At 34.3% G+C, this 17,379-nt stretch overlaps 5 protein-coding genes across 5 annotated transcripts; 1 reads left to right on the top strand and 4 right to left on the bottom strand.

Moving 5' to 3' along the window:
• Positions 1 to 1,442: 1,442 nt before the first annotated feature.
• Positions 1,443 to 5,625, bottom strand: LOC112592727. The gene is made up of 3 exons (XM_025336882.1): positions 5,513 to 5,625; positions 2,128 to 2,213; positions 1,443 to 1,708 (listed from the first exon to the last, which is right to left on the bottom strand). Exons 1-3 carry the CDS (start codon positions 5,623 to 5,625, stop codon positions 1,443 to 1,445), a joined length of 465 nt encoding a protein of 154 aa, XP_025192667.1.
• Positions 5,626 to 5,691: 66 nt separating this feature from the next.
• On the bottom strand, positions 5,692 to 6,431 carry LOC112592726 (KRAB-A domain-containing protein 2-like). Its single transcript, XM_025336881.1, has 2 exons — positions 6,035 to 6,431; positions 5,692 to 5,927 (listed from the first exon to the last, which is right to left on the bottom strand). The coding sequence occupies exons 1-2, from the start codon at positions 6,429 to 6,431 to the stop codon at positions 5,692 to 5,694; spliced, it is 633 nt and encodes a 210-aa protein (XP_025192666.1).
• Positions 6,432 to 7,856: 1,425 nt separating this feature from the next.
• Positions 7,857 to 11,182, top strand: LOC112592725 (zinc finger MYM-type protein 1-like). Its single transcript, XM_025336880.1, has 6 exons — positions 7,857 to 7,967; positions 8,059 to 8,196; positions 8,371 to 8,667; positions 9,177 to 10,630; positions 10,694 to 10,790; positions 10,862 to 11,182. Exons 1-6 carry the CDS (start codon positions 7,857 to 7,859, stop codon positions 11,180 to 11,182), a joined length of 2,418 nt encoding a protein of 805 aa, XP_025192665.1.
• Positions 11,183 to 13,279: 2,097 nt separating this feature from the next.
• Positions 13,280 to 13,903, bottom strand: LOC112592724. The gene has a single exon (XM_025336879.1). The coding sequence runs from the start codon at positions 13,901 to 13,903 to the stop codon at positions 13,280 to 13,282; it is 624 nt and encodes a 207-aa protein (XP_025192664.1).
• Positions 13,904 to 14,254: 351 nt separating this feature from the next.
• Positions 14,255 to 16,997, bottom strand: LOC112592723. The gene is made up of 3 exons (XM_025336877.1): positions 16,863 to 16,997; positions 15,786 to 16,798; positions 14,255 to 15,734 (listed from the first exon to the last, which is right to left on the bottom strand). The coding sequence occupies exons 1-3, from the start codon at positions 16,995 to 16,997 to the stop codon at positions 14,255 to 14,257; spliced, it is 2,628 nt and encodes an 875-aa protein (XP_025192662.1).
• Between the last annotated feature and the right edge of the window lie 382 nt (positions 16,998 to 17,379).

Raw genomic sequence — 17,379 nt, 5'->3', positions numbered from 1 at the left:
TGATAAGTGATAACGGTGATATATTTTCCCGAGTTGGAGTTGTTGCTTTGATAACGTGATAACATAATAACATGATAACGGTGATATATTTTTCCGGCGACCGCCGCGCCAGCAATAGTGGGGGTAAATATACGTCACGTACGTGCGCGACCGGATGATGAAGAGGTGGGAGTAAAACCGGTCGTGTACATGCGCAACCGACGGTAGGATCAGCAGGGATCGGAGGGTCGAAAAATATTGTCAGGGATCAGCAACCCAGCATAGGGATCAGCCGTCAGAACTGTCTTTTTTATTCTACTGTCTAATAATTTTACTTGGTTGTGTATGCATTTCTTCAACGGCTTTTCTTTTAACAAAACTACGGATAATATCTTTATGTACTGCATTCTCGGAATATTCACTGTGATTATGTTCGTTTTTATGATTAATAATACTTGTACACTGAGGATTTAATGTAGCAATTGCCTTACATTTTTTATTGGTACATCGAAATGAAAAATTCCCACATTTTAATTTTCTGTACTTCGAAAACTTAAATTTGTTAATAGAAACACACATTTTACCGCGACGCGTATAGTATATATTTGTTATTTCATAATCCATATTTCTGTAAGCGCTATACGAGAGAATTGTCGAAACTAAAACTAAAAATTTGTGTTTGCGATTTCAAAACGATAGTACCAGTTTATTGATGGGTCATAAATACTGATAAAGTTTATCGAAGTAATATTGCCGATTACAGACCATTATCTGCGTCTAAAAACCAATTACACTTAATATCACTGTTGGCACGTGTGTTGTGTGTAGCTGTGTTGTAGGTATATAATAATATTATGTACAAAATATAATCATAGCTATACCATATTATTGTATATAATATGTTGTGCGCAAACGAGTTACAGGTTTTAGCAGGGAAATTTTAAAATGTGCGCAAACTAGTTGTAGCCTATCCTAACTCCTATCGACTACCGTTTGAGTTGAAAACTGGAATCGAATCTCGAGCACTTAAACCGTTTTAGAGATGCGACGAATACTACATTATACGTCGTTTAACCCGTACAATTTTTACGATTCGCGTGTCACGAAACCGTAAATCGTATATTTATTGTCGTTTATAATGTTTCCGACGTATTCGTTTACATTTTTTAATCGTATACGTATTAACGACGTACCGAGTTTATTATCACATAACATATCACGATATCCCCCCCAAAGGTATGCGATTAAAGGCATTACAACGACTGAAGAGCAACGATTTTGCGATATATTTGTATATGTTACGGTAAATGACGAAAAATAATAATTTACGTAATTTACCGGTAAATATCGTTAATATCCATTTTTAATTTATAGGAGTAGATTTTTATGTCAATTACCGGGAATTAACGATAAAAAATTATACAAATGGTTATTGTTGTATTTATATCATATTACATTATTAACTATTTATTTTCACATATTAATGATCCATGACACTTTGAATTACAAAGTTTACCTGAAGAACGACAAGCACATTTATTATTTTTACATTTAGTTTTGCAGTGACATCGTTGGTACCCTTGAGTGCCCGAAATACTGCTCAAACCAGCTGCCTCTCGAAGAGTTAGCTCTTTTTCTTCGATAGATTTAGGTAGATCAAGTAGTTTTTCTTTACAAGGTACTAGCTCAGATCTTGTGTATTTATGTTTTAAGTATCCATGTTCAGTACCTATATTAAAATATAATATAAAAAATCGAATTTAGGGCGAGTAGTTTACTAGTTTATGGGTTATAAGTATTTTAAGTTTATAGATACGTGGAGTGGAGTTATACGAGGTTACCCCGCAAAATGTTTGTCCAATACTCCACTTGACTAAAACTTTAAATACATACAACTTATTACGTACAAATTATTTTGTCATTCAAAAAAGTAAAAAAAAATACAAGGATAAAAAATATTTAAAAATATAATTTTTTAATAAAAATTTTGTTTTTTAACAACTTGAAACTATATGTAACAGTTTTTTTTTTTTAAAACATGAATACTTTTTGAAATAACGAGTGTTTTATGATAAAAGAATTATCCTGTATAAGTGTATAACATTAATTTTTAGTAAATATTTGAATAATTTATATGTGGGTACTTACATAATTTGTAAAGATCATTTTCGACATGTATAACGACTGCTAATAAATTACGCGGAGCTCCGCGAGCACGATCTACATCTGGTATCAGGGCCCCCACATGGGGGGGGGGGGCTGATGGACCTTGAGTACAGGGGCCCGGATATTTTAAGGGCCCGTGGATCCGTTGAAATTTTATTTGTATTTTTTGTAATTTTTGTAGAAATAATTAATTTATGAAATATAAATATATATATTTAGACACTGATTAATGATAGTTAATTTGATAGTTAATCATTGATTACCTAGAAATTATCGTGATTGCAGTTTAAGCCTTCTTTATCGATTGCAAACCATATTAGATTATTATTATCTTTTATTAGATTTTAATACCTAGTATTCCAGCTCGTTGACAAGATTTAATCAGTATTGCGCAATACACCGCGTCGTGTTTATCGAAATCCGAATCCGTGAATTTGTCTCTTTTTATATAATTCTTTGTACATTTAATAATTTATATAATGTATAAGCATAAATCAGGTGCTCTGAAACGCAAAGAAAAATTAGAAAAAGATGCCAAAGAAGTAAAGGGTCGTATTTCTATTACAAATTTTTTCAAATCAACTTCGAAGACTGGCGTGCTTGTTAATAACGATTCGTATATGCCACATCCAGACCATGTGGCAATTTTCGAAACGGACGAAACTAATATTGACTCTACAAGTACCACTGATTCTAATTCATGTGAAAGTGAACCAAAAAAATTAATTTCACCGACATTAGTGGCATCTCCGGATTTGAAGGACCCTGGAATGTGGCCAACTACAATTTCGAGGTCAGTTCGAGATATGATTGTTTGTTGTGCACCAAAATTTCCAGAACTAGTTAATTTTGTAAAATATATGCCAAAAGATATTAATGGTAAGTCTTTTAGTAAATTTATGCTTTATTCAAAATCATCAAATAATCGTGAATCGTTTTCTCGAGATTGGTTAATTTGGAGTGAGACTAAACAATCTTTACACTGTTTACCTTGTATTTTATTTCACCCAAATTTAACAGAAACTTCAAATACTATTAGTATATTAGCTAAAAGAGAAGGTTTTTGTCCTCATAAAACATCATGGAAAAAACTGTACTCAAAACTTCCTACTCACGAAAATAGTAAAGTTCATAGAGATTTATTTTTAGAATGGAAAACTTTACAACAGTCACTGATAGGTCACGGCGTTGATTATATTCTTCAAAAACAAATCAAGTGCGAGGCTGACAAATGGAAAGGTATTTTACGTAGGTTACTCGATGTTACTTTATTTTTGGGATCAAGAGGTTTGTCATTTCAAGGAGATAATTCTACAATTGGTGATATACATAATGGTAATTTCTTGGGTGTTTTAGAACTTCTAGGCAAATATGATGAAATAACTCGTGAACATTTAACTATGGTAAAACAATCACAAATAAAAGGTGAATCAATGAAAGGTAGTGCTCATTATTTATCATGGAAAAGTCAAAATGAGTTTATTTCTTTGTGTGGGGATAAAGTTATGAAAATAATTTTAAAACAACGTGAGAATGCAATTTATTATTCAATTATTGCAGACGCTACCCCAGATGTTTCTCACCAAGAGCAAAATGTTTTAATATTAAGATATGTTTCACAAAATGAAAAAACTGAAGTATTCAACATTTATGAACGATTTATTGAATTCATAAATTTCAATGAAAAAACTGGAAAAGGCATTGCTAATCAATTAATTTCTAGACTTGAAAATTATAAAATTCCACTTTTGGATTGTAGGGGGCAAGGCTACGATAATGGCGCCAATATGTCCGGGAAAATAAAAGGAGTGCAATCGCTTTTACTCGAAAAAAATGACTCGGCTTTATACTCACCGTGCGCCGCTCACTCACTCAATCTTATTGGTGTTAATGCTGCTAAAATGTGTCCTAAAGTTGTAACTTATTTTGGTTACGTACAACAATTATATGTATTTTTTAGTTCAAGTCCAGCTAGGTGGAGTATTTTAAAAGATGAAATAGGGAATTCATTACATTCACAGTCAAACACTCGATGGAGTTCGCGTATTCATGCAATTCGTCCCATTTCAAAACAATTACCTAGTATCATAAATGCATTGGATCGCGTAATAAATGAACTTGGTAAAACACTACCAGAAAAAAATCACAGTGAAGTTAAATCAATGAAAAAATATTTCACTTCATTTAAAAGCCTGATTATGTCTTCGTTTTGGTATAAAATATTATCGTGTATTGATCAAAGAAATGTTATTATACAAAAAAGAGGAATATCATTAGATGTAGAAATTAACCTCCTCTCAGATTTGAAAAAGGACCTACAAAATATACGAGATAGCTGGCCCCAAATTTTATTAGAAACGCAACAAGTAGCTAAAGAAATGCAAATAGTTCAACATTTTGGAAATAATACTAGACGAATAAAAAGAAAAAAAAAAATTATTGATGAAACTTCTGAAAATACTGAACCTGAAATGGTATTTAGAAATGATGTGATTTACTACACAATTGACTTTATTCTTTCAGACTTAGAACATCGATTTCAAGCGGTCAAAAATATTTGTAATATATTTGAGCCATTATTAAACTTTTTATCACTGACCAATGAAGAATTAGAATTGAAAACAAAATCACTTGTACAAAAATACAAATATGATTTATCTGAAAATATGTGTCAAGAAATGTTACATCTGAAAACTATATATTCTTCAACATATCAAAAAAGCCATGTAATGCCACCACTCGAACTATTAAATTCCATTTACGCAAAAAATGTGCAAACAATTTTTGTAAACGTATGTATTAGTCTCCGAATATTTTGTACAATTCCGGTGACTGTAGCAGAAGCAGAAAGGTCTTTCAGTAACTTGGGAAATTCACTGAAGACGTGGCAAAGATCCACAACGAGTCAAGAACGATTAAACTCGCTTGCTATTTTATCTATGGAGAATGAATTGGCTTCGACAATCAACTTTGACGATATAATTACCGAGTTCGCTGAGCTCAAAGCCCGCAGAATAAAATTATAAATTAAAAAAATATATATTAAATATAAATCAAAATAAACTTGTTTTTTTTTTTTTTTTTTTTAAATTTAGATAACATTGTAATAAAAGAAATAAAAAAGACACTGTTAATGTAGAAATGCTTATGAATATTGATGTTTTATAATTTATACTGATGTTGTCCTATCTTAACAATGAATATTAAATTCGAAGTGGTATAATAAAAAAATTAATATTATTCCAAAAATTGTTATATATTATATCTCGTAGATGGTAAATTGTATTTTTGGAAGTTTTATTAAAGGGCCCGGTCAAACATTTATTACAGGGGCCCAAAATTGTATGTGGGGGCCCTGTCTGGTATAGATACTTTAACGGTTGAACCTATTTCGAGTGGATCAAATCGAGATGATGATGACTTTAATATCTTTTCTGCTTGTTTTTGCAAACATGAGATTGATTTTTTTCGTTCATTCATTATTTTGTTTTGACGCTCGTTAACTAAAATATTTTAAATGTTTTTAATTTTATTTAATGAGAAAAATTATATAAAAAACAAACCAAGTTTTGCTTCATCTTTAGTATAATTTTCACAATATTCATCACTTAGACTTGAAATATTTTCAGTGTTTTCATCACTATTTTGAGTTTGTGGTAGAATTGATTCAATATCCTCCTCAGTACATAAACTTTCAATTTCATTTGTTGGAATGCCAATTGAAGCTAATCCTACTCTTGCAGGACATCCGAACATCGCTTCATACGGTGATCTACCAATACCTATATAATAAAAATTATAGGTATGCAAACTACCATAAATAGAAAAACAAAATTAAAACTTGATTATAGTATAAATAGGTTAAGTTAATTATAATATAAATTAGTACCTGAATGGAAAGCGCGATTTTTCTGAAATTGAATAAATTTCAAACCATTTGGCCAGTCCTTTGTATTATTTTGTGCCATCCAAGTGGCAAGCATATCTTCTACATCTCTGTTTGCCCTTTCTATGGAACCTTGACTTTGGCTATGCCGAGGTTTTCCGTGGACGATTTTAACGTCACTCCACATTGAATGTAATTCAGTTATTATTGAGTTCACAAATTCACGCCCATTATCCGAATGTAATATAACCGGAGCTCCAAATGTTGTGTAAATGTCGAGTAGATTGTGAGCAATTTCTTCAGCGCGTTTGCTTGTCAAAGGTTTTAACACAACAAATTTTGTAAGATGATCTTGATAATTCATTATGAAACGGAAATTATTAATACACTGTGATTGCATATCAATCAAATCGATTTGTGCTCGAGAGTTAAAGGCATTCTGCAAAATTGGTTTTGAAACCAGTCCTCTTTTCGGATTGGATGATTTTTTTTGGCAGTGTACGCAAAGACTTAAATACACCATTATCGTTTCATTTGTAATATTACAATATTTCATTTTAAGCTCAGCGCTCATTCGATTTCTTCCACCGTGGCCAATTGCGGAATGAGTCGAATGAAGTATATCAAATAATTCATCGTTTGTCACATAGTACAGTACGGTATCATTAATTACAGGTTTGATGAGTTTATCTTTTCCATTGACAGTTAAAATATCGAATTTACGCACCATTCTATAATCTTTTATTGTCTTCTTCATACCAATTGTATTTAAAGCCAACTTTGATGTTTTTAATTGCTCCAAACGACAGTCGTATTCGGATGAACTTAAAAATGCTTTGTTGTCATCACGTTTTTGTGTAATTATAGAAGATATAATATCATCAAATTTTTTCTTCATAATGTTTTCATCCATATTTAAATATTAAATAAAATAAAATATTTACTATTTAAAAAAAAATTAATTATAAGTAATTAATACGAAAAAACTACACGCTAAACAACATATACGCTAAATGACAATTACGATAGTGTTTTCAACACAGACTAGTGTAATAACTGACTAGTCTAATTCTTATACCTATTTCATTTATACAATTAATTATATTGGTTTTTCTAATGATAAGATAAAACCTAATACTGCCAATACTGGACTTGATTATCGATTATATTATTTTATACGTTTAATCTTTAGGTAATGATTATCAGATATCTTGCGCAAAAACATATTTATAGATAGTAGATACTAGAATCTACCTAATGTAAAACTATGCAACAGAAAAAACATAAAAGTTGTGTTATAGTCGAATTTTAGTATTATACACAACATTTACCAATTTGTTTGGTGAATATCGCAATTAACCGGTAAATATCGAAAATCTCCATTTTTAATATATGTTTACGATAATTCCCGGTTAATTACGTAATTTTCATGTGTTACATCATTTACCGCAGTGGCGTAGCCAAGGGGGGGGGGGAACGGGGGCCTGGCCCCCCCCCATTGGCCGTATCATATAATACATAATAATAATATGTAAATTAATTAATTTTGGCTATATTATACTGGTTTGGAGTTACAATAAAAAATATATATATATATTGTTTTGTTGAAATGATTCTACTGATATAATGATAGTATTGTTCTATGTCGATACCATACCGGGGCAACCCGTCGATACCTATAACTTAATAACCTTTATAAGCCCCAACCACGGTAGAAGTTGATAACAGCAAATTAGAGAGATTTACAAAACACAAAGATAACGACGGACGTTAGAATGTTAGATTCGTATACCTTGCCGGTCAAACGTTAAGTAAAGTATTAGAAATGGCTAGTTCAAATTCAAAACGGAAATTATTTTCAATTTTTAATAATTCTAATAACTCTAAAAAACAGAAACAAGATGATGTGAGTTCCAATGATTCAATTCTAATTTCGGTAAGAAAATAAATGTGGTACCTTAATACTGTTTACATTTGTTATTATTATTTTTTTTAATATTGGTAATTGGTTTTTGTTTAAATAATAGGATATAAGTTCATCAAATAACACTGCTCTGAATGCTTTAATGACAGACAAATTAAACTCTACTTATGTTAGTTCTGTTAATCAATATGACTTGCCTGATACCCTTCATTCTTTGATTGCAAAGGATACACACATTTTGGTATGTATGTTCATTGATCATCAAGCTATACCTAATTTAGTTATATTCTTTGCTGTACGACAACAAATTATAATAATATACTTATTATAGTTTATAATAGCTTATAGCTTGTTTAGAAATTTACTATCCTTCTTTACTATTGCATGGTCTGAGTTTTAGTTGTTCTTCTTATAGGACAATGAATCACAAGTTTCACAACAACAGCATTTGCATGATATTGCTAATTTTGTAGTAGATCATGCTTTAAAGTATTCTGAAATTGTAAACTGTTTAAAATTTGCTTGGTGTCCTTCGCCCAATTATATTTTCCCACAGCAAATTGAAGGAAAAGGAAAAAACCAACGCAACAGAAAATTCCAATACAAATATTTAGACCTCTTTCCTTGGCTGGCTTATAGCAAAATAAAAAATGGTGCATTTTGTAAATGGTGTGTTGTGTTTGCTTTTTCAGGCGGAGGTGTAGGCCGACAGGTAACTATAATAATTAATAAATATAAAATAATACTTAACTATAAGAACTTATGGAAACTTTTTACATAAACCTAATTGACTATTATTCTATAATAAGGTACTTTTACAACAAGTTATGTTTAAATATTTTGCTGTATTAATGTTGATGATTGATTTAAATACTAAAACAAATCAATTTTAAATTTAATATTATAACAAAAATTCAATCATTTTTATCAAAGTATAATTAGTACACATTTTTTTATATTTATATCATATTGTAGGTACCTACTTGTTTATTTAGTATAAATATAAAAAATAAATATTATTTATTTAAATAAATTAATATTATATATATTAATATATTTATTATATATTTTAATATTATATTTATTTATTTATTTATTTTTTTTTATTTTAACAAATAATAAATAAAACTAAATTTTTAATTCGAAGAAGTAGATTTACTGAAACTGGTGTTAAGTAAGATAATTTATCTTATTAGGTACTAACAAAACATTATTTTTCAGAAATTAGGTAAATTAGTCACACAGCCAATGACAAAATATAAAGATGCCATGAATGATTTTCAAGAACATGCTACAAAAGACTATCATCTTCTAGCTGGGCAAAGAGTTACAGATTTTTTAAATAATTATAACTCTGGAGGTAAAAAAGATGTAAATGTACTCTTTGACGATCGCTTGAACCAAGTTATTGAATATAATCATAAGAGACTTATACCCATAATTAAGTCAATACTATTTTGTGCTCAAAACAATTTACCACTAAGAGGACATAGAGAATCAGGGACTTTAAAATGTGTTGATGTACGACAAGAATGTTTATCAGGTAAACAGGGTCTTTTACGTGCATTACTATCTTTCCGTATTGAATCTGGGGATAAAAACCTTGAGTCACATTTTGACATTGCAGCTAAAAATTGCACAATGATAAGTCCTTCCATTCAAAATGAGATCATTGAATCAATTGGTGATGTAATAAAAAATAAAGTAGTTAATAGAGTTCGTCTATCTAAATATTTCTCAATATTATGTGATGAAACAACTGATGCAAGTACCATTGAACAAATGACAATTTGTATTCGCTATGTAGATAGTTCCACTTTTACTATTAGAGAAGACTTCTTAGGTTTTGTAGAAATGGCTTCAACTACGGGGACTGCCATTAAAGATGCAATAAAAACTGAAATAAAAAAAGTTGGTCTAAGTTTTGATTTCCTTAGAGGTCAGGGTTATGACGGAGGCTCAAATATGTCAGGAAAAAATAATGGTGTTCAAGCGCTTATACTACAAGAACAGCCATTAGCTTTTTATACTCATTGCTTTAGTCACTCGCTTAATCTTTGTCTTTCTAAAGCATGTGATGTTGTTTCAATTAAAAATATGACTAGTATAGTTGGTGCCGTATCTTCATTTTTTTCTTGCTCAGCTAAGCGTACAGATAAATTGAAATATTTTATCGATACTGGTTTATCCAATGATAGTAGTACAACTAATAAAAAAACTAAGTTAAAAAAACTCTGTGAAACTCGCTGGGTCGATCGGCATGATTCGCTTATATCATTTAAAGAACTCTATATTTACACTGTTGCTACTCTTAATGATCTTGAATATCATGATTCAAATCCAGAGACATCAAGTAAAGCGTCATTATATGTTAGTGCAATAACAAAAAGTGACTTTCTTGTGTCCCTTGAAGTGGCTGTAACTTGCTTTTCTTATACATTACAACTAAGTCAAGTTTTACAGAGCAAACAACAAGATTTGTCTAAAGCATTAACTAATATTACAGCAGTAAGACAAGCTTTAGAAATTAAACGTAAAAATGCAGATCAGTCTTTCAAAGATATAATGAATAGTGTCACTGAATTAGCTTTAAAAGTTGGTGAAGAAATAACCATGCCTAGAATTTGTGGGAGACAAACTAAACGAGTTAATGTTAATGCTAAGGACCCTGAAGAGTATTATAAAATATCAATTTTTATACCATTTCTTGATAACTTAATAAATCAGTTATATTTTAGATTTGATAAAAGACTTCAACAAATTATGCCACTAGAAGGATTAATACCAACTAATTTTGGGCATTATGAGGATGAATCTATTTTAGCAGCTGCTTCTGTTTATGAAAATGATTTTCCAGTTAGCATGAAATCATGTTTAAAAGCAGAAATATTTATTTGGAAAAACAGTGGGAATCAGAAACAAATCTTCCAGATTCTGCTATTGAAGCACTTCAACATTGTACAGAGCTCTTGCCAAACGTAAAGAAACTTCTACAATTGTTTGCTACATTGTCTGTAACGTCAGCTACGCCTGAGCGTACATTTTCAGTCTTAAAACGACTTAAAACTTATTTAAGAGCAACTATGACTGGAGAAAGATTAAACGGCTTAGCTCTATCTAATATAAATAAAGATGATGTAGACTTTGAAGATATCGAAAAATACATTTTACCAGCTTTTTTAAAGAGATCTCCAAGAAGAATACAAACATTGGACTGGACAAAATAAAAATATTTGAAAAATTAAAAACACTTGAATGTTATTTGAATTACCTATATTGAATTTTAATGTTATTTGAAATATATTAAATTTTAATGTTATTTATTAAATTTTTTTTTGGCCCCCCCCCCCTTATAAAAATCCTGGCTACGCCACTGATTTACCGTAACATATATAATAAACATAATCTGACGTACGTCAACAATGGTACGCACGTTTCTTTTTTATATAATATTATTATTATATATATATACACATATATAATCGTATTTCGTACGCTATCGAGACGATAAGGTCGCGGAGGCGTCCGAGGGCGGAGACACCGAAAACAAAAAAACGCGTAATCGATACGGATAAACGATTTCTCGTATCGTAAAAAAAAACCAGTAGTGACGATACGACGACCGACCGGAGAACGCGCCGCGAGTACGCTTTTTCCGGACGCGACGGCGACGGCCGCGAACGAAATTCGGAAACGCGCGGACCGGACGAAAAAGACCCGCTCTGGGCTATAGCGTCGAGAATGCGACGGAAAGAGGTCTCGAAAGGCCGGAAACCCGGTCGAAAAGTGGAAAAAACGGTATATAAAAACAATAATAATGAGTAATAAGCAATAACCCAACCGATCACGACGACGGCGGGAGATAACGACGACGACGACGGCGGGAGATATGGGACAACGACTGGAAGAAAAAAATTGTAATTTTTCGATTGGTCGGGACACTAAACCTATCGGCCCGTGTAGCAACTATTCTTCGTTTTATATTATAAGATATATAATAAATAAATAATAATAATTGTTTAGACGACGACGTCGTCACACACTGTAATCACGGTTTGATAGGGCTTCCGAGTTCCGATAGTCGCCGTAACACATACTCTCTCTCACAATTTTCTGTACCGCGTATTGTGTGTGCCGCGAACAACGGACGCGACCAAGTCCGCGATCGAATACCGAATGTACCGAATACCGACCTAATAGTAGATCCATTTTTTGACCGTGGCACCGAGTACCAGATCTTTGTGTAGTGCGTTACCGACACCGTCACCCCGTGGAACACTTCACCGTCTTGTTCAACAACCCTGTTCAGCGTCCAAAACCAGCAGTCGCCATCACGGTTTATATACAATTTTTATACATATTTATATTTTCCTATGTTTGTTTTATCTTATTATTGTTAGTATTAATTTTGTGTTAGTTATTTATTATAATTTCCACTTGCTGGCCAGCACTATTTTGTGCCCCCATACCATTTACTTAACTGATTTTGTTAATAGTAGTCCGTCGATTCATATCACGGCAAACTTAAGTACCGGTTGTTATTTTATTTTCGTTAAAAACCTATAGAGAACATTTTATACAGTCCACTTATACCAAACACCCAAACAATAATAATAATAGTAATAATAAAAAAGAAAAACTCATTATTTGTGGAGCGTAGACTGGCCAGCTACTCCCTAGCTATATAAAAAATAATTGTTTCACACACACAAACAAAAATAATTTAACAATATAAAAATAATACGTGTGGCGATTAGCACCTACAACCAATATAAAGCAATAATATAAACGTGAAGCGATTCGCGCCTATACCAAAAAATTTAATAATATTTGCGAGGGACTTATTCACGACGACGGATACAAATATAATAATAACAATAACAAACAGGTAGTGATTAGCGCTCACGATATAAAAATATTACAAAAAATTAACGGCGATTCGCGCCCACAAAATATAATAAATAAAATAATATATATAATATAAACGGCTGTTGGTCTGTTCGATACAGCGTACGACGAAAGACAAAGATTTTTTGCGGCGGCCGCGTTAGTCTACGCGCACCGGCGAGTTGGCGGCAGCAGATAACGCGCCGATAATTAATTTAAATAATATAATATTATTCACAAATAAAATATAATTAAAACAAAATAAATTTAAAAATAACAGCTGGTGTGCGTGAGTGTTGTGTGTGAGTGTGCGTGAGCCGGTCGGTGGCGGCAATATATGTATATATAATAATAAAAATAATAAAGATAATAATAAAAAGAATGTTGTGGCATTTCGGGCCGCAACATTTCTCCCCCCGTTGAAAATTTATTTAATTTCAACTTCTTTCCGATGAAACCTCGATAGGCAGTGCGCATAGCTTGACTACAGGTCGCTTTATCTCTGAACCGGATCCAACCCGCAATGTGACGATCCTTACAACGCCATCCTTCCCAGGGTGCGTTTTCATCACTCTCCCTAATCGCCATTTAGCTGGTGGCGTGCATTCGTCTTTGATGATGACTATATCGGCGATGCTCTGTGGAAGCTTATTACTTGTCCACTTACCACGTACTTGGAGCTGTGGCAAATATTCCTTGTGCCATCTTGTCCAGAACCCTTGCATTAATGCTTGAACATACTTCCATCGACGTAGATGTTCTATTCTCTCGTCTGCTAGGCTAGGCTCAGGTGCTAACAACAAAGATCTACCAATTAAGAAATGAGCAGAAGTAAGGGCACCAGGCTCTGAAGGATCGCTTCTCAATGGTGTCATTGGTCTCGAATTAATACAAGCTTCAATTTGGCAAAGCAGTGTATTTAACTCCTCTAAAGTAAGCCTGCCATCCTTTAGTACTCTTGTTAAGTGATGCTTTGTCGATTTCACCGCACTCTCCCCCAAACCGCCAAAGTTGGGCGCTGAGGGATGGTTGAATCTCCACTCTATCCCTTCACTAGCCATGTTTGACTCGCAGTTGGTTAGATATGACGCCAACTCTTTCTGCGCTCCTACAAAATTAGTGCCGTTAACACTATAGATTGTTGAGCACTTTCCTCTTCGTGACATGAAACGCCGTAATGATGCCAAAAATGCTCCACTTGTCAACCCGACAACTGGCTCTAGGTGAATGGCCCTTGTGGAAAGACATACAAAGACTGCAATCCATGCCTTTATTCCTGTTTAGCGCCGTATTCCACTTCTTATTATTAAAGGCCCAGCGAAGTCTACACCACTGACAGAAAATGGTCTAGTAGGGGCTACGCGATGCTTTGGTAACGGAGCCATTAGAGGACATACAAATCTTGGCCTTGCTCAAACGCAAGTCACACAACGTTTCGTGACAGAACGAGCCATGCTTCTGCCTATGATTGGCCAGTACCGTTGCCTAACCTCTGCTAATAATGCTTGAGGTCCGCAATGAAGAAGTGTCTGGTGAGTGTCTTCAAAAATTAGCCTGGTAATTTTGTGGTTTGCGGGTAACACAATAAGATGCTTTTGATTCTCTGCAATTTGGGCGTTGTCCAATCTTCCTCCAACTAGTATTAAGTTTTCACCTTGGAGCAACGGATATAGTCCCTTTAATTTACTACGTCTTGATACTTCTTTGTTTTTGCTTAACAAGGAGTATTCTTCATTGAATTCTTGTAACTGTGCTTGCCTTATTAAGCCAGTTTCGGCCTTCTTTAAATACGATACACTTAGGTGCCGTGCTGTTGTGCCGATCTGTCTTGTTCTTCGGAAATCTATGAACTTAAGAAGCCAGGCAACGGCTCTCACTAGTTGCCGCCAATTTGAGTAATGTTCGATTAATCCGATTGACTGATCAATCACGGCGAGTGCGAGCTTAATTACTCGCCTTTCTGGCAATGTTTCTTCTTCTGGTAAGGTGGTGACTGAATGCTCCCAACCATCATTACTGTAGCTTAACCACTGTGGTCCATTCCACCATAACTCGGAGACCTTTAGCTCTTGTACCAATGCTCCTCTGGATAGTATGTCCGCTGGATTGTCTGCAGTCCCTACATGTCTCCATTGTTGTGCATTGGTTAGCTCAAGTATTTGGATTACGCGGTTCACGATGTAGGTTTTAAATCTAGTTGCTTCACTTCGGATCCAACCCAATGCCACCATTGAATCAGTCCAGAGGTAGAAGTTCTTGACATCTAATTCCCATGCTGCAGCTACCTTTTCTGCTAACTGTGCTAACACCAGAGCGCCTTCAAGCTCTAAACGCGGTATTGTAGCTCCCTTGACTGGTGCTACTCTTGATTTTGAACATAATAGCCGTGAACACCACTGTTCATTCTGGTCTTTACTTCGCACATAAATACATGCACCATAAGCTTTTTCCGAGGCGTCACAGAATCCATGCACCTCAATATGATCGCTCATGAATGGCTTGCACTTCCTGGGAATCGATAATGTCTCGAGTTCCTCGAACTGTTTGTAGAATCGGAGCCACTTCTCCCTTATATATTCTGGTATTGGTTGGTCCCAGTCTATCTTTATCTGCCACAGCTGCTGTAAGAATATTTTACCTTTAATTAGTATCGGTGTTAAAAAACCCAAAGGATCGAAAATACTGTTGAAGTCTGATATCAATGTTCTTTTTGTACATCTTGGACTGTTAGCTGCAGGCACAACCTGATATCCAAGCACATCCTGTGTTGGCTTCCAACATAGCCCCAGTGATTTTACTATCTCATCGGCTTCTATTTTGATTATGAATAATGGTTCCACTTCGGGTGATTCTACGCTTTTGAATATTTCCGCCGAGTTTGAGCACCATTTTCTAAGTGGCAGTTTGGCTGATTCTAAAATTTTGCTGATTTGCGATTATAACGTCTTGCATTCATTTATAGTCTCAGCTCCAGTGATAAGATCGTCCATATAGAAGTCTCTATGTATTGCCTTCGCTGCCCTCGGCAATCTTAGTTCTTCTGCTTCAGCAAGCGACGCGAGACACTGAGTAGCCATAAATGATGCAGATGTGGTACCATAGGTGACTGTCGCTAACCTATACTTACGAAGCACCTCACTTGGACTCTCTCGCCATACTATACGTTGCAGGTCCTGATCTTCCTTGGATACCTCTACCTGACGAAACGTCTTCTCTACATCAGCAGTTATGGCGTACTGATGCGCTCGAAACCGTATCAATATACTGAATAGTTCCTCTTGCACTGTGGGCCCACACATGAGCACATCGTTGAGTGAGACTCCAGTTGAGCTTTTGGCCGAGGCGTCAAAGACGAATCGTAGCTTCGTTGTTAAGCTCAACAGCTTTACTACTGGGTGGTGAGGTAAATAGAAAATATTATCGGCAACTGGATCACTGCTGTGCACCTCATGCATATGACCTGCATCTTCATACTCTTTCATAAAGTTGACATAAGCTTCTCTTAACGATTCATCTTGCTGTAGCCTACGTTTCACGATCAAAAACCTTGATGTTGCCATGTTCAAAGTGTCTCCTAGATTCTTTACTTCAGATTTTAATGGTAATCGTAACACGAATCTTCCATCCTGATTGCGTTTTGCTGTTTCTTGAAAGTGTCTTGCTACTTCTTTTTCGTCCAAGAACTTTCTGCTCACTTTAGATAAGTTATTTGCATTTGCATCTTTACTATTTTCTACGGCAATCCATCCGTATTCTAGCGCCTGACCAACAGAATTGATGTTTAGGAGGGACACGGCTCCAACCTCTCCCGTAATGACCCAACCAAATTTAGTGTCCTGCAAACATAGCGACCCTGTACCCAAACTAACACGTCTAGCTTCCAGTATGTCAAAAAAGACTCCACCTCCTATTAGCAAGTCTATAGCTCCTGACGAATGAAACAACGGATCCGCCAACTGGGAATCAAATTCCTTGGGTATGCGAAAGATCATCTACAATGGTAGGCAGAACGTGACATACTAGTGCAACTTGAAAATCTTTAATCCTGGACAGTACATCTATAATAACACATGCCGTCGAATGTACACGGTTAGCGCATATCCCAGTTACTGGTAACTCGATTTGCTCTCGAGAAATATTTAACATCTTGGTCATTTTTCGCGAGACAAAATTTATTTGCGATCCACTGTCCCAGGGGTTCCCAACCTTTTTATCATCGAGTACCACCAGACACTTTTATAATCAATACGCCAGTACGTGTTCCTCACTCGACAGAGCAACACGTGTGTTATCTTACCGTGAGTGCGCTTTTATAGCTTCGATAGCGAAACCCCAGTCACATTTCATTGCATCGATATCAGGTAATATGATTATTATATAATTATACACCCAATCTTCGGCAATTTCGAAATGAACAGAAACACTTCGGGCAAAATGCCCCCCCCCCCCCCCATCAAACCTCAATAGAGCAAACACCCTACACTTTCCCAAAAAAACAACCACAAATTCATCTACTACCAATACCAAAAATGCTACA

This window comes from Melanaphis sacchari, unplaced genomic scaffold (genome assembly GCF_002803265.2).
Source record: "Melanaphis sacchari strain LSU unplaced genomic scaffold, SCAv2.0 Contig187_pilon_pilon, whole genome shotgun sequence".
NCBI classification, from domain to species: Eukaryota; Metazoa; Arthropoda; class Insecta; order Hemiptera; family Aphididae; genus Melanaphis; species Melanaphis sacchari.
Note: the sequence above shows the minus strand (reverse complement) of the source record. Positions and strands in the feature narration are given on the sequence as shown.

Bases quoted from the DNA above. Each gene is read 5' to 3' on its own strand.
- LOC112592727 (XM_025336882.1), bottom strand. From the start codon at position 5,625: ATGAATGAACGAAAAAAATCAATCTCATGTTTGCAAAAACAAGCAGAA. The intron at 2,214-5,512 runs TATACCAGACAG...TGTGGGGGCCCT, and splicing joins GGTTCAACCGTTAAAGTATC to GATACCAGATGTAGATCGTG. The intron at 1,709-2,127 runs GTAAGTACCCAC...ATTTTAATATAG, and splicing joins AAATGATCTTTACAAATTAT to GTACTGAACATGGATACTTA.
- LOC112592725 (XM_025336880.1), top strand. From the start codon at position 7,857: ATGGCTAGTTCAAATTCAAAACGGAAATTATTTTCAATTTTTAATAAT. The intron at 8,668-9,176 runs GTAACTATAATA...ATTATTTTTCAG, and splicing joins GCGGAGGTGTAGGCCGACAG to AAATTAGGTAAATTAGTCAC. The intron at 10,791-10,861 runs GTTTATGAAAAT...TTGGAAAAACAG, and splicing joins CTATTTTAGCAGCTGCTTCT to TGGGAATCAGAAACAAATCT.
- LOC112592723 (XM_025336877.1), bottom strand. From the start codon at position 16,997: ATGACCAAGATGTTAAATATTTCTCGAGAGCAAATCGAGTTACCAGTA. The intron at 16,799-16,862 runs GTATGTCACGTT...TTTGATTCCCAG, and splicing joins AAGATTTTCAAGTTGCACTA to TTGGCGGATCCGTTGTTTCA. The intron at 15,735-15,785 runs GTTATAATCGCA...ACTGCCACTTAG, and splicing joins ACTATAAATGAATGCAAGAC to AAAATGGTGCTCAAACTCGG.
- LOC112592724 (XM_025336879.1), bottom strand. From the start codon at position 13,903: ATGGCTAGTGAAGGGATAGAGTGGAGATTCAACCATCCCTCAGCGCCC.
- LOC112592726 (XM_025336881.1), bottom strand. From the start codon at position 6,431: ATGCAATCACAGTGTATTAATAATTTCCGTTTCATAATGAATTATCAA. The intron at 5,928-6,034 runs GTACTAATTTAT...TTTATTATATAG, and splicing joins AAATCGCGCTTTCCATTCAG to GTATTGGTAGATCACCGTAT.